Source organism: Bipolaris oryzae (genome assembly GCF_000523455.1).
Source record: "Bipolaris oryzae ATCC 44560 unplaced genomic scaffold scaffold_150, whole genome shotgun sequence".
NCBI lineage: Eukaryota > Fungi > Ascomycota > Dothideomycetes > Pleosporales > Pleosporaceae > Bipolaris > Bipolaris oryzae.
In genome coordinates, this window is record NW_006911426.1 from 55,649 (window position 1) to 70,131 (window position 14,483).

At 49.7% G+C, this 14,483-nt stretch overlaps 5 protein-coding genes across 5 annotated transcripts; 3 read left to right on the forward strand and 2 right to left on the reverse strand.

Moving 5' to 3' along the window:
- Positions 1 to 69: 69 nt before the first annotated feature.
- COCMIDRAFT_39686 (uncharacterized protein) lies at positions 70 to 535 on the forward strand (the record flags this gene model as incomplete). The annotated part of the gene is made up of 3 exons (XM_007693047.1): positions 70 to 144; positions 267 to 337; positions 451 to 535. 3 exons carry the CDS (start codon positions 70 to 72, stop codon positions 533 to 535), a joined length of 231 nt encoding a protein of 76 aa, XP_007691237.1.
- A 522-nt stretch (positions 536 to 1,057) lies between these two features.
- Positions 1,058 to 2,149, reverse strand: COCMIDRAFT_39687 (uncharacterized protein; the record flags this gene model as incomplete). Its single annotated transcript, XM_007693048.1, has 3 exons — positions 1,058 to 1,329; positions 1,389 to 2,036; positions 2,089 to 2,149. 3 exons carry the CDS (start codon positions 2,147 to 2,149, stop codon positions 1,058 to 1,060), a joined length of 981 nt encoding a protein of 326 aa, XP_007691238.1.
- A 2,155-nt stretch (positions 2,150 to 4,304) lies between these two features.
- On the forward strand, positions 4,305 to 9,184 carry COCMIDRAFT_104045 (uncharacterized protein; the record flags this gene model as incomplete). The annotated part of the gene is made up of 7 exons (XM_007693059.1): positions 4,305 to 5,947; positions 6,021 to 6,091; positions 6,142 to 6,855; positions 7,033 to 7,760; positions 7,812 to 7,976; positions 8,029 to 8,665; positions 8,718 to 9,184. The coding sequence occupies 7 exons, from the start codon at positions 4,305 to 4,307 to the stop codon at positions 9,182 to 9,184; spliced, it is 4,425 nt and encodes a 1,474-aa protein (XP_007691249.1).
- Positions 9,185 to 10,393: 1,209 nt separating this feature from the next.
- COCMIDRAFT_104003 (uncharacterized protein) lies at positions 10,394 to 10,636 on the forward strand (the record flags this gene model as incomplete). The annotated part of the gene is made up of 1 exon (XM_007693060.1): positions 10,394 to 10,636. The coding sequence occupies one exon, from the start codon at positions 10,394 to 10,396 to the stop codon at positions 10,634 to 10,636; it is 243 nt and encodes an 80-aa protein (XP_007691250.1).
- A 622-nt stretch (positions 10,637 to 11,258) lies between these two features.
- On the reverse strand, positions 11,259 to 13,047 carry COCMIDRAFT_104012 (uncharacterized protein; the record flags this gene model as incomplete). Its single annotated transcript, XM_007693061.1, has 5 exons — positions 11,259 to 11,698; positions 11,752 to 12,357; positions 12,412 to 12,480; positions 12,541 to 12,643; positions 12,694 to 13,047. The coding sequence occupies 5 exons, from the start codon at positions 13,045 to 13,047 to the stop codon at positions 11,259 to 11,261; spliced, it is 1,572 nt and encodes a 523-aa protein (XP_007691251.1).
- Between the last annotated feature and the right edge of the window lie 1,436 nt (positions 13,048 to 14,483).

Consider the following 14,483-nt stretch of genomic DNA (forward strand, 5'->3'; position numbering starts at 1 on the left):
GCTTAATTCAACGTCACTACATAACCGCACACATCGCAACGTTAAATCGCTCCGCGACAACAAATCAAAATGAGTTATCCTCAGCAACAACAGATGAACTATGGCCCTCCCCAGCCTGGATACGGTCCTCCTCCTCAGCAACCCGTACGTTTCCCATTCTTTTTTCACGAAAACAACAGCAACAATTCAAAGCACGATTCTCGCGCTTCTGTGTAAATCGCAAAGAAATATTATGAAACAAAATGGCTAACCATAGTCGCATACAGATGTACTACCAACAAGCGCCACCACCACCTCCACCAGAGGAAAAGAAGGATAGGGGTTGTCTGACTGCTTGGTAAGTTGCTCTTTTGCCCATTTCTTCCCTTGAAACAAAAAAACCTCCCCCCCCCGCCGAACAACCCCAAAACAAAACAACAACGAATAATTCAAACTAACAAATAAATGTAGTTTGGCCACACTCTGCTGCTGCTGGCTCTGTGGTGAAACCTGCGAATGCTGTCTCGACTGCCTCGACTGCTGCGACTGCTGCTAGTCCCTTTCTCTCTCCATTAATCCATTGGTCCTGAGGTGCGGCCACCCCGTCCGCGCGAGGGTTCCCTGCACTTCTCCACTTGCTTTTAATCGAATGCGAATGCGATATGATGGGGTTTGATATATACTGGGATGAAAGGGAAGGGGAAGGGGAAGGAAGGGGGCCGCGTGTGCGCGCAACATAGGGATTTGTATGAGATATATGAAGGGAGCTGGAGGGAAAGAGAAGAGTGAATAGGGGTGGATTGGAGTTTTTCTCTTTCAGCAGGCAGTGTTTTGCTGTCGTTGCTTCGTACTTTCAACGCGTGTTGTTGTTATTTCCCATGCGAATAGAATGGCAATGAAATTTGGATAATGGAATCTAATTTCCTTTGGTTTTTTTCTTGAATTCATTTTAGTGAATGACAGGATGAAGTAATTCCATTTGATTGATTTACAAACTCGCTCAGTGTTTGTACGCAAGTCTTACAGTCAATGAGAAAAGAGATTCGATTGAAAGAAGAGGAAAGAAAAATCACAGCGCTTAATCATCGTAGGCTTCCTCGAGCTCCTCTTGGTACTCTTCTTGAGCCTCAATGAGCTCCTGGCGCTTCTCCTCCAGAGACTCGCGGTCGCTACTTGAGATTGAGGAGCCATCCGCGTCGTGCGTAGGAACTGGTGGAGGCTCTTGAAAGGCTGCGGCGTTTTCATAGGGATCTGATGGAGGAGGCGCACCATATGGAGCACCGCCGTAAGGCGCTGCGGCCGGGGGGGCAGCGGCTGCAGCAGCCTTGGCTTCATCATCGCTATCATCAGCTGGTGGTTGTTAGTTGTGCGAAAAACATTGGGAAAAGAGGGAGAGAGGAGAAACATACCAAGTTGGTGGCCAATAAAGGCACCAGCGGCGATACCTCCAATACCGGCTGCGGCCAGCATAGCAGTCGAGTGACCCTTCTTTTCCTCCTTCTGGTTGGTAGCTTGGCCAGAAGGAGTGTAGTCGTGTCCCTGGTGGCCATGAGTGTTTCCGAACAAGCCACGCTCATCATGACCAGCTGCGGGCACGTAGGGTGCGCCGGCAGCTGGGGGAGCGTATGGGCCTGGCGGTAGATGGGCAGGTGGGTCCCATTGTGTACGTCCAGTGGCTTGCTCAATGTAAAACCAGCGTTGGCTGTTCTGGTCCCATTGCTGGGTCCAGCCAGGCGGCATTGGAGGAGGTGCGCCGTAGGGCGCTGGTGGGCCTACTGGTGGGGGTGGACCCTGACCGTACGGCTGTTGCTGAGGGTAGCCCTGGGGTGGGTAGCCCTGAGGCGGGTATCCCTGACCCTGAGGAGGGTAGCCTTGGCCCTGAGGAGGAGGATAACCTTGGCTCTGGGGAGGATAGCCCTGACCTTGTGGGGGAGGATAGCCTTGACCTTGGGGCGGACCACTGTTCCCATAGTATGAATCGGACAGTGAGCGGTCGCCAGGACCAGCACCACCGGGGGCGCCGGCGTGCGAGTCATGAGGAGGGGCACTCTGGGAGTCTTTATAACGTTAGGATTTGGATTGCGACTGTGTGTATGAAAGCATGTTTACCTGTTGGCTTCTTGTCGTCGTCGTCCAACAGCTCCTTCATCTTCTTCTTGAGGAAATCCATGGTGAACAGGTGTTAGGCAACAACAAATAGACGAGCAGTTGCAAGGCGAGAAAGGGGCGAAGAGGAAGTTTGAAGTTTGTCGTGTGAGCGGGGACAGAAGAAGGCTTTTAAAGCAAAAGAAAGTGGGCATTGCTGGATATCAGCGGGGCGTCTGATGGCAGCCTCTGGGCACGCATAGCTCCACGGGGCATGGGGGCATGGGGGCATGGGAGCAGATTGCTCAGGGCGTACACGGTTGGCGACATGTGCATGCACCAGAGGGACATACTGCACCAAGCAGAGGGGCAGAGGACAGCCGACGACTCCATTGGCAAGCGGGTTGAAAAGTGGGGGGACGAAGCGGCTTGCTACTTGCGGAGGCTAGCCTGATCCCGTCTGCTGTGAGGAGTGGATTAGTGAGACTTGGCGATGTGTATGTGAAAGTATTTTCGGTATTGGGTTTCTGCGGCGATTGCTCAAGTATGCCCGAGAGTAGACTACACCAATAGCATGGATGCGTATCTACCGGCCTGGATAGGCCTGGATAGAGTTGTGTCACCGCGTCTATGTTTGGATGGTGGCCAATGGCCGTTGGCAGTTCCATGGGCTGGCGGGCGTTTGGTAACAGCAAGTGCGGGATTAATGACATGGTGTAAGTAGAGGGAGTCGGGCGACATGGGTTGGTGTATGGAAAGGCTTGGTGTGGCAGATGGAGTGAGGCTTAGCGACGCATGCGCCATTGATTTAATCTGTACCCTACCCAGCCACGGCTGCCACAGCTGGCCAGTGGCGAGGCAGGTGCACCCGGCCGGAAGTCACGATGGACGCGAAGGGCGTTGGGGGCTGACTAATGGGCGCCTACACAGTAGACAGTAGATAGTAGGCAGTAGGCAGTACCGAGTACGCCTACTAGCCACAAGCCCAAGCCGTTGCAGCAGATTCCAGTGCTGTGGGCGTGCTAAGTAGTAGAGTAGAGTGTGTCGCATCATAGTGCGGCGGTGGCCAGTTGACAGCGCCTGCGTGACGCAGTCAAGGGACATGAATAGCTATGCTTACATAGTAAGTAGATGCATACTGTGGCCTTTGTGGCCTTTGTGGCCTGGATACGGTCCTTGGTGCCTGGGCAGTGTCAGTCGTGTGTTGGCTCGTGGTATTCTTGTGTGGGCGTATGGACGAAATCGGGACGACAAGCGCCCCGCCGCACGAGACCCTGGCTGCTGGAGTGCTGCGTGCGGGACGGTGCGGTGTCGCACGTGGGAAATGGTGGCCATCAGTGCTGCTTCGGGAGCATGGGAATTGTCGTGATTAATATGCAAGACCAGAATCACATGTGCTCAGGGCCCGGTGTCTAGCTGCAGGCTGCCACGCTGCTCACAGCAACAATGGTAGATAAAGGAACGCTATCTGCTATGGCATGCAGACTGACAGTAAGTACGCATCTGGCACTGGCGTGGCAGCGCCGCGGGCGGGCGGGCGGTCTAGACCGCGGGCCAATGATGTCATGACCTCGCGACGTGCCAACACTGAAACCCCGGCTTCAAGGCCGATCCCCTAATCATGGGCTTCTGTCAGCCAAATTGAACAAGTAGGGCATTCTGAAATCCCATGTAGCCCGTCATCGCAGAGCCGCGATTGTGGTTGCGGCCACGGACATGCTTGGATGGCAGATAGAAACGTTGCGCCAAGCGTGCGCCTCACAGAAGCCATCGTCGATGCGAATGCGATTCCCGGCCTGGCTAAGAAGCAAGTAGACAGGCAAGCGAGATCTGCGGGCCATGGTGGACTGGACTCTTTTTGCCTGGACGCCAGCTGAGGCACAGTCGATACTTACACTGACATTGTCTGCGTCGTCTCGTCTCGTCTCGTGTCCCAAAGACACCACTTCTGCTGCATCGCCGTCTAAAAAAAGCGCCCTAGAAACCATATTTGCGCCTCTGCATCTCGCCGTCGTCGCACATCTTTCTCGGCGGGGCTGGTAAGTACGTATAGCGCAATACGCACGCTAGCGACGTCAATCCCCTGGCCTCCATGCAATCGACCTGAATGCCATCGCGGGCCAAACACGACGACGACGACAGCCGTCCTCGACATCCACTTTTGTAGTGAGACGGACCATCCAGGGCGCACCGACGGTCCTTCGCCTGCCCTGCCCTGCCGCATCCCAGCACCACTACGTATGAGGGAGCCGCGCTCAATCTTCACAGGTACAGGGAATGACTCGACGACGGCTCTTGACCGCACGCCCGATCAGCGCCAATTAGACACTTGCCAACAACACCATTTCATCGCAAAAACACCAGACCCGCCGCCTGTCCCTCTCAACTTCCCCTTTGAATTGCCTGATCCCCACGACCCATGGGCCCGCCTGTCGACAACCCCTAGCAACAACCACCACCTACACCAGCGGTCGGGCTCTGCGCCGCTGCAGCGCCGCCCACCACACAGCGGCACGCAGCCAACGCTCGCTCCGCCTGCCATTGCCGGCATCAAACGCTCTACCCCGTCCCTCGGCGACTACCCTCTGGCCTCAATCTCTTCGCGACTGGCCCCGCCCGCCATCGAGCCCTTGCACAAGCGCCGCAGAGCCCTCCCTTCTCTACGCTATTCGCTCGACCGCTTCACTCTTTCCAAGGCTGCCCAGACTCGCCTCCCCACCGAGCCTCTGTCGCCGCTCTTCTTCTCCTCGCGAACCATCAGACTCAACCTGCCCCCGCGCTTTTCCAGCTCAGAGGCGGCAGCAAGCATGCTTAGCAAAACTCACGAAGAGAGTAGCATCAAGACCGTCACCCTTGCAAGAGGCACCTATAGTGGCTTGAGCCCGCCAGGGCCTCCACCCGGCGCAAGTGGAAGATCGTCGGAGCGCTCCAGTCTACCGCGCACAGCATCCCCAGACTCGCGAGAAAAGAGCGACCCATTGCGGGTCCTGGCATCCATTGGCATTGTCGAGCTGCTCGAACAAGATGGTCGACCAACCTTTATCATCGACATTGGCGAATCTACTATAACTCGAACCCCACAATCGACCACTTTGCAGATACTCTTTGCCAACAATGCCCTTCGATCAAACTCTTCAGCCTGGGAGCTGGTGGCTGGCAAATCGCCTGCATCCACGCCTCAAGACTCGGTTGTAAACGCGACGCATCAATTCCGTGCCTGGTTACTGAATCCAGCACGCCAGGGACAGGACAGCGATGCTAGTTCTCTTCCAGTGGATTACGGCGGAATTTTGTGGTCGTGTTTTACCCTACGAAAACGACTGCGCGTTGTCTCGGGCCATGTACCGGCCCCTGCAACAAGCCTCCCCTCCACGGATGTGCTCAATGAAGCTGCCATACCTATGCTATCAGCAGTAGCGCATACATCAGGCAACGGCGCTGCTTTCACATCACCTCCACCCCGCATCGATGAAGCGCAAGATTACTTTGGCAGTACAGGGCCTGCCATTTCTCAAAAAGCATCGAGACCTTCCGTTGCAGCACCACAACCTGATCCAACCTACTCCAAACTTGGTGACAAAACTATGGTGCCGGACCTTCCGTCCAGAATAAACATAACATCGATTGAAGAATCTGCGCCATTTGTTAACCAGTGTGTATTGCGAGCTCATGTTGCAGGCGACGTTGACCCGTTCTATAGAGAAGATGATGACGTGGGCGAGGAAGTTCGCGACATGGGCTTCTTCGATTGGACCAGGCTAGCCCCATCTCCTACTCTACCCAAACACATCCAATTTGCTCGCTCAATAGACTGGGCCTCAACACCCTTGGGCCCCATTGAGTACTGGTCTAACGATCTGCGTGCCATGTGCAACCTTATCATGTGAGCGCCGCTTTTTTTTTTTTAATTCTTTGTTTGGTATGAACCCATGCAGCTCAATACTGACTATTGCCAGGGCAAGCCCACATCCCGCAGCCATGTACTGGGGTGAAGAGCTTGTAGCCATTTACAACGAGGCCTACATCGGTATGTTGAAACTTGACAAAACTGCTCCTTTCTCTAACCACCAAAACTAGGCCTGGCAGGTCAGAAACACCCAGCACTCATGGGCCAGAGCTACAGAGTTGCCTGGGCAGAGATTTGGCACGAGGTCAAGGACGTTTTTGCAAATGCACGCCTCACTGGTCAGGCAACTATGAAGGATGACGATTGCCTGTTCATATGGCGGAACGGTTTCGTCGAGGAGGCATATTTTTCCTGGTCCATCATTCCCATGGTCGGTGAGGATGGAACAGTAATGGGTCTCTACAACCCGGCCTTTGAAAAGACAAGACGGAAAGTTGCCGAAAGGCGTATGCTCACGCTCCGCGAAGTCGGCGAACGGACTGCAACCGCTAGGGAAATCAAGGGCTTCTGGGATCAAGTGCTTCTCGCGTTGACCGAAAATGACTTAGACACCCCAATAGTCATGCTTTACAGCGTTAATGACGAAAACGACAGCGATTCGTCCTCCCTGCACTCCAGCAGCTTGCTCGGCTCAAAACAGTGCTACTTGGAGGGCTCATTGGGCGTTCCAGCTGGGCACCAAGCTGCACCCGATCAGATTGATCTCAAAGACGGACAAGAAGGCTTCGGGCCTGTTTTCCGAGAAGTCATGAAGACGGATAAGCCTGCCGTCGTTAGTATCGGATCGGATGACTTGCCAGCCTCCATGATGGAAGGAATAGAATGGCGCGGCTTCGGAGACCCTTGCCGGGAGATTGTCATCTGTCCCATTCACCCCACCACGGGTGAAAATATCCTTGGCTTCCTCATCATGGGCATCAATCCAAGGAGACCTTATGATGATGACTACAACCTTTTTGTTCAACTGCTTAGCCGACAACTTGCTACATCACTGGCTTCCGTGGTCCTTTTCGAAGAAGAAATACGCAGGGGCCAAAGAGCAGCCCGACTAGCAGCAGAAGACAGATACCATCTCTCTACACAGCTTGCCGCACGCACACAGGAAGCCCGAGAAAGCGAGACCAGGTTCACTCGCATGGCCGAGTTATCACCAGCAGGTTTGTTCATTGCTGATCATGTTGGAAGAATAACGTACTGCAATGACACGTGGTACGAAATTGCACGAGTGCCAAGAGAGCCCGAGATGACGGACAGATGGATTGATTACGTCAGAGATGAGGATCAGTCATTGATCCTTGAGCATTGGGAGCGACTGGTTAGCGATACTACGCCCATTAATCTCGAATTCCGATTCAAAGCACCTTGGGAAGATAGGGACCGCACAAAGAGCGACACATGGGTGCTGTTCTCGGCTTTCCCCGAAAAGGACGAACACGGGCAGCTCAAGAGTGTTTTCGGTAGCATCACGAACATCTCGCCTCAAAAATGGGCTGAAGGGTTTCAAAAACGGAAGATGGAGGAGGCTGTTGAGCTCAAACGCCAACAAGAGAACTTTATCGACATTACGAGCCACGAAATGCGAAACCCCCTTTCCGCTATCCTCCAATGTGCTGATGAAATTTCTACTATCCTAGGTGACTTTAGGGCTTCAGGCTCTCAAGTCATCGAGCCGGGTATTGTAGCCGACTCTATAGATGCTGCACAGACGATCGCCTTGTGCGCACAACATCAGAAGCGCATCGTCGACGATGTCCTGACATTGTCGAAACTCGACAGTGCAATGCTCATGGTATGTTTTTTTTGCGAAAACAGAATTGGGATCGTCTAACATGCTTGATAGGTAACGCCGGTAGATGCGCAGCCATTACAAGTCGTACAGCGTGCATTGAAGATGTTTGAAGGCGAGGTTCAAACAGCCGGTATACAGATGGAGTTTGTCCTCACCGATTCTTTCACAAGTTTAGGAGTCGATTGGGTCAAAATTGATCCGTCACGAGTCCTGCAGGTGAGCGGAAAAGTGCATGCGGCAGTTTCTTTTATAACTAATCTGGATACAGGTGCTCATCAACCTTACCACAAACGCCATTAAGTTTACAACAACTGAAGAAACAAGGACTATCAAAGTAGTCCTCTCAGCATCTCGAGAGCGCCCATCGGCACGGAGCAACCCTACAGTGAACTACTTTCCCATGCGGGCCAAACGCATAGACCAGACATGTGGCCCCGACTGGGGAGAGGGCGAAGAGATCTTCTTGGAATTTGCAGTTCAAGATACAGGCCGAGGACTAACCCCGGAGGAAAAGAAACTTCTTTTCCAACGCTTCTCGCAAGCTAGTCCACGAACCCATGTCCAATACGGTGGATCTGGCCTAGGCTTGTTCATCTCGCGGGAGCTCACTGAGTTGCAAGGAGGCGAGATTGGCGTCTCTTCCGAGGCAGGGAAGGGAAGTACATTTGCCTTTTACGTCAAGTGCAGGAGGAGTATCGAGCCAAAAGACACATTGGAAGTTCTTCCAGCTTCCTTGTCACGAAAAGTGTCCAATGCCAAAGACAAGGGAAGGACTGGAATGCCCGTACCGTCACAGTCGAAAACAGTAACCAAGGACTTCGCGATTGTGCCAAAACAGGACAACGTCACACCAAAACCAAAGCCAAAGAAGGAGATGAAGGTGCTCATCGTAGAGGACAACTTGGGTATGTTACCAAATCTATTCATTCTAATTGCATTACCACTGATGCTCTATAGTCAACCAAAGAGTCCTTCAACGCCAACTCCAAAACCAAGGCATACAAACCATTGTCGCAAATCACGGCGGTGAGGCTCTCGAATTCCTGAAATCATCCACCTTCTGGGCCTCCCCTTCCACCACTACCACCGCACCCCTAACCGATATCTCGGTTGTCCTAATGGATAAGGAAATGCCTGTCATGGACGGTCTCCAATGCACGTCCAGAATTCGTGAACTAGAGCAGCACGGAAAGTTCAAATGCCACGTCCCCATTATCGCCGTCACGGCCAACGCTCGCAGCGAGCAAATCGCTACTTTGCTAGCTGCCGGTATGGACGATGTTGTCAGCAAGCCATTCCGAATTGGCGAGCTTATACCCAAGATTGAGGATTTGGCCAACCGTTTTGGGAACAAAAAGTTGACGACTGATACTCCTGCTTTGAAAGTCCCAGCTGAACCCAGTGTACAAACGTACGGCGTATGACGAAGTATATGAGACAGGATTTTAATTTCTTCGCACACACACACTTTTCGGGTATCCTCCTGTATCCTTGTTTAATGCATTCAGCCTTGTCTCGTTGTTCTTCTTCCTCTTATTCTTGGATCTTCTTCACAATTTCGTATTAGTAAGCATACACACAACTGGAGTTTTTTTCCGCGCTCATTAACGATATGGGAGGTTTTTGTTTTCTTTCTGGTTGTTAATGAAGCATTTTCGGGATGTGTATACCCCCCCTCCTCCGTGTTTCTAGAGGGAAAAAAACGGCATGCGGGTAACTAAGGGATGAGTTGTAGAGACAAAATAAAGTACAGTCCAATACAGATAGATGTATAGGTGGAATAATGAAAATTTAAACAAAGAATAGCTTAGCGATGTGGATTGAATAAGTGAAGATATTGCTTGGGGCATAAGTAAAGGGAAACATCCTCTAGCATCCCGCAATCATGGTATTATACTCTTACGTTAATATATACCACGGAAGCCTTAAGCTCCTACGAAATACATATATTGCGTATATCCCACACCTATCACCTCTTTGCATCTCCCCTCTTACACTAAACACGCTGCAAAGCGACCACACTACTAAAGCGTCTGTATCATCCAACACGCGTACAAGCGAAGGTTACCTCATAACCCCATCACGAATTGCTCAGTGTCGATAATGCACATTATCTAGCTCTAAGCTAGCTACTAGATTTCTGCTATATATTAGCATCGTACTACGGTCCTATAATTTACTTTTTTTTCTCTCTATCAAGTCTGTTGGTGGTAGGATGATAATTGTTACGCTAGAAATCTCGGCAGTTAAAGAGTTCATCTCTTAGTTCGATTAGTGTGCACTACGACGGCAATAAACTGCTTGTATACTCTCGCCAGCATGCCGAATACATCGTGCCACTCCAGGAGGAGATTCGCGTTGTACAAGCCGCTCATGGTGGAGTCTTGAATGCTCAAGCTCTGCAATAATTTGTCAAGCTCGACTCCGGCTTGGAGGAAATTGGCCGCATGTTTCTTATAACCGTGATTAAGTCTTCTTAGGCTCACTGTGACATTACCATGTACTAATAAACCTGCAACGGCTTTCCAGCGCATGGCCCTAAAACTCTTCGCCCTCTCGAATGGCCAGCAGATTCCAGCAGGCACCACGATCCAAACTCCCCTCGAAAGCGCTCAATTACGACTCAAATGTGCATGCCAACGCGGAAAACTTTGACAGTTTCCAAATACTACAAGGAGCGTCAATTGGCGAAGGAAATCGAGGTAGCGCAGTCGCAATTTGTCTATGCCAACACTCGGGATTTGTACTTTGGATACGGCAGACACGCTTGCCCGGGACGGCTTTTTGCAGCAAACGAAATCAAGATTATCATGGTACGCCTGCTCTTGGATTACGAGTTCAAGATGCCGGGCGATCAGACTAAGCGCTACGACTAGATTAGCTATGCTAAGTTTATCTCGCCAGATGCGTCCAAGATGTTGCTCATGAAGCGTGCATACTAGGCGGAGATTCTTATAGACGTGCAGATAAGTTGTCTTGACAATTTCTGCCTCGTATTAATTACTGTTCTGCAATACAGCAAGACGCTGGATCAGTGGTGCGACTAGCGGTATGGTTGATGTGGTATTTGTACGCAGCAGAGCAAATCTCAGGAAACATCCCGCACTTGGTGAAAAAGACGCAGTGAACGCACGCGCTCGTGCTGTCGCGTACGTTGAAGAAGCTCAAAGCCTCACCGTATCAGCCTTTTTTTTTTCTTTTTAGACACGCGCAAAATCTCTCACATCTCACTTACGATAGACCATACAATTTGAGTGTTCTCTTTTGAGTCTTTCTTGAATACTACATCACCCTTTGAAATGGCTCATGATAGCCAATACTTCAGAAATGTGAGAAATCTGTTTGAGAGTATGGCACAATACGTGATTGAAATGGTACAATAGAGCTGAAATCCAATTTGAAGTATTGTACATATTGAGCGAAGAAAGTAGTGTCTATTGACTTCGAAAAGAAATCCCAATGTATATCTGCAGTCTGATCATGTGATACTGCACCACACTACTCAAACCTCAGAGCCTCCAAATCAATCTCCGACTCTCTCTTCCTGTACCTCAAAGTAGTCTTCGGGTTTACCATGTAGTTGATTCCGAAGATATTCGGCTCAGCAGTTGTTCCAGGAGCCAGTTCCCAATCGTATCTGAGAAGAAGAAAACTGAGCGCAATCTTGACCTCATTGGCAGCGAAGAAGCGACCAGGGCAGGCATGCGTTCCATGGCCAAATGCGAGGTGTTCAGGGCTCGTGCTTACAAAGTGTGCTTTGTTCGCAAATTCGGGGGTTTCTCGTAAGCGTAACCAACGGTAGATGTCGAACTTCTCTGGGTTCTCACTTGGGGGTAGTTGTGTTCCGTGAGTGTCTACCAAGATATACTGCCCCTTGCGGATAGTGATGTTGTCTTCTTTTAGGTGTACGTCTTTAGTTGCGATACGGTGCATAGCCACTTCAAATACATCGTCAGCGGGATGACTCTTTAATAATCCTGCAATGACTTACACTGCTCGTTAGGCAAAACTCTTTGTGCTTCCTTCATTGCACTGTCCAAAAGCTTCATGTTGAACAGCGAATTTTTGCACCATCCATCCTTTTTCAGGACACGAATTATTTCTTCCCGGAGGGGTTCAATTTTCTCAGGCTCTCCAGCCAAGAGCAATAAGATCTTTGACAAAAGGTCCGATGTGGTGTGGATAGCAGCAAAAGATAGAGTGAGTTGTAGTGAGGCAGGATCATAGCCGATACCTTTGCATTCCTGCTCACCCCATTCGATAGCATCATTGAACTTCGGAATTGGCTTTCCTTCCTTGCGTGCCTGTTCTTTCAGTAAACGACGCTCCTCGATCACTGGCCTGATCAGCTCCTGAGCGCGACGTAGCTCTCCACGAACAACACTGCATTGTTTAGAGAAGAGAGGAATGAGAAATTGAAGAGCAGAGGGCACAAGCGTCAAGTCGAATGCCGCTTGGAACATGTCCACGGTATACATCTTCGTGACCTTAAGCCAATCTTCGTTGCGGCAAAGTTTGTCGCCTAGGAAAACACGTGACGAAAGACGTGCGATAATGTCCAGTGTCGAGTCCAAAATGAGGGTTTCTTGCCAATCTACTTTATGTCAGACCATGTGAATCACAGAAAGATTACCTAGACTCAAAGCCTTACCGGTAGGATTGCCCAAGGTTTTGCCAATCGCGAAGATAGCTTCGGAAGCTAGGGGCTCGGTAACAGTATCTAGTTAGATGCATTATAAGCCTTAATCCATACGAAATTTCTCCTTAATATCAAACTTACTGAGAAGTTTGGTGAGTGGTTTTCTAGCAACGTTTTGCAATATTTGCCCCTGATGGTCTATGACTTGCATAGCTGTAAATCCTGCAACATGGGCATGGAAGTCCTGGATAATGAGCTTTTTCTTGCCTCGTATATAGAATTGACAGAACCTACCTGTATGACCGTTTTCGAAAAGCTTAGACCTGGTTCGTTACGGATAGTGTTCGCAAAGCGTGTTGGAAGAACAAGAACTTCTCCGTTATTGTTGATGAATCGGTATGGCTGGTCCGGAAACTTCTTCCGGGCCTCATTCAGGATATTCATGCCGTTTTTCACAGCGTCCACCTGATTCGTAGTCGTTGGGGCATACCATGCTGGAGGGTTGGCGTGAGGAATTTTGCTGTTTTTTCTACTTAGGACGAATACCGCAATCACAGCGGCAAGTAATATCGAAGTGGTGACAGGATTGAGCACAAGTGGAGGCAGGCTGGTCGGAAAGACGACCGTTGGAGGTCTTAAGGTCTCCATGTTGCCAAACAACTAAATGTGTTTAGATGGATTTATGTTAACCAAAAGGTGTGGGTGTATCTGAAAACTTGAGACGAGGTTCGATTGAAAAACAATGAATCCTAGCATGTGAGAACTGTGGTGGATTTTATCTGTTTCTATATTAACCCAAGTTGTTCGGTTCGGATCGATAACGTATCCGACCCTTCCTCAAAATTCTTATTGGTAGATGACGTCTTTGGCATGTTACGTCCTCTGTGAACGGTTGGTTAAAAACTTGTTCCGGATGGCGAGATCCACTTTAATCCAAGCTAGCTCTATTCCTAGATCAACCCTGCATGATCGGCATCTTTGAGCCAACGCGCAATCAGCAAGAAGCGCTTGGGATATGATAGCTCTTTCATTCGTTCTCTTTGAAACACGCTCCTATCAACTCCTCATTTGACTCTAGTTTCGACTCAACAAAACTTAGAGTCTGCCAAAATGCATCAATCGATCGATTCTTTCACGAATGCAGGTCAGGCATTATGAGTCTGGAAGAATATCAGAAGTTTCTTGGGCACAGCTCCTGTGGTATTGACCTCAAAATTTGATGTGCGCACTAGGTATACACTGCCACCATACCCCAGTAAGAACAGTAGCTAACGGGTGAGGGGCTGCTATTCTTCCGGTTTACTATACTTGAGAAAGCAGTAGGCTGTCTCGATGCGAACGGGATCGTGGATCTTTCGTTACCGATGCATAATCAAATTCATATGCGGGAACAGGACTAGATACTTAGTACGATCCACCCCTAATTTTCAAGGGTCCGCATTGTGCGCTCACTTGTATACATGGGTAAGTTTCATCAGTTCATTTTATCAGCCAATAGGATTCAGAATAGAATGATCTACATAGGGGTGATATTAACGATTTTTATTACTATATAAGGGTACTTTAAGGATTACTAAGAGTCAGGGTAAGAGCACTGATCTATACCAGAGTCCTAATTTTCTTCTGATCATAACCAGCGTGCACTTTTACTTGTTTTAGAATCCTATACTATAGAAAATTAAACCAAGGAAACTTAACCATGTATATTAGTAGATAAAAATTAGTTATTAAAAGTGGCTTCTATAGTATAAAGTGGTAAATAAAGGCTTTGGATGTAGATACGACGCTGTACTACTTCGGATGGATCGGTCCCTGATCTATACCAGACTTAGGAACAATTAATTTGGTCGGCTGTTTGATTCGCGAACGTGCCGGAGATGGTGACGTGTACGGTGTCATGGAGCACGATATGGCACATTTGCGAATCAAACGGCCGACCAAATTGATTGTTCCCAAGTCTGATCTATACTTAGCGGATGCTAGCGTAGTAGTATAATACAAAGCTAAGTAGTTAGGAAAATAGATAAAGAGCTGTGTTAGGAATATCTTGATTCTCTATATAAATATATATTTTAATTATTAGC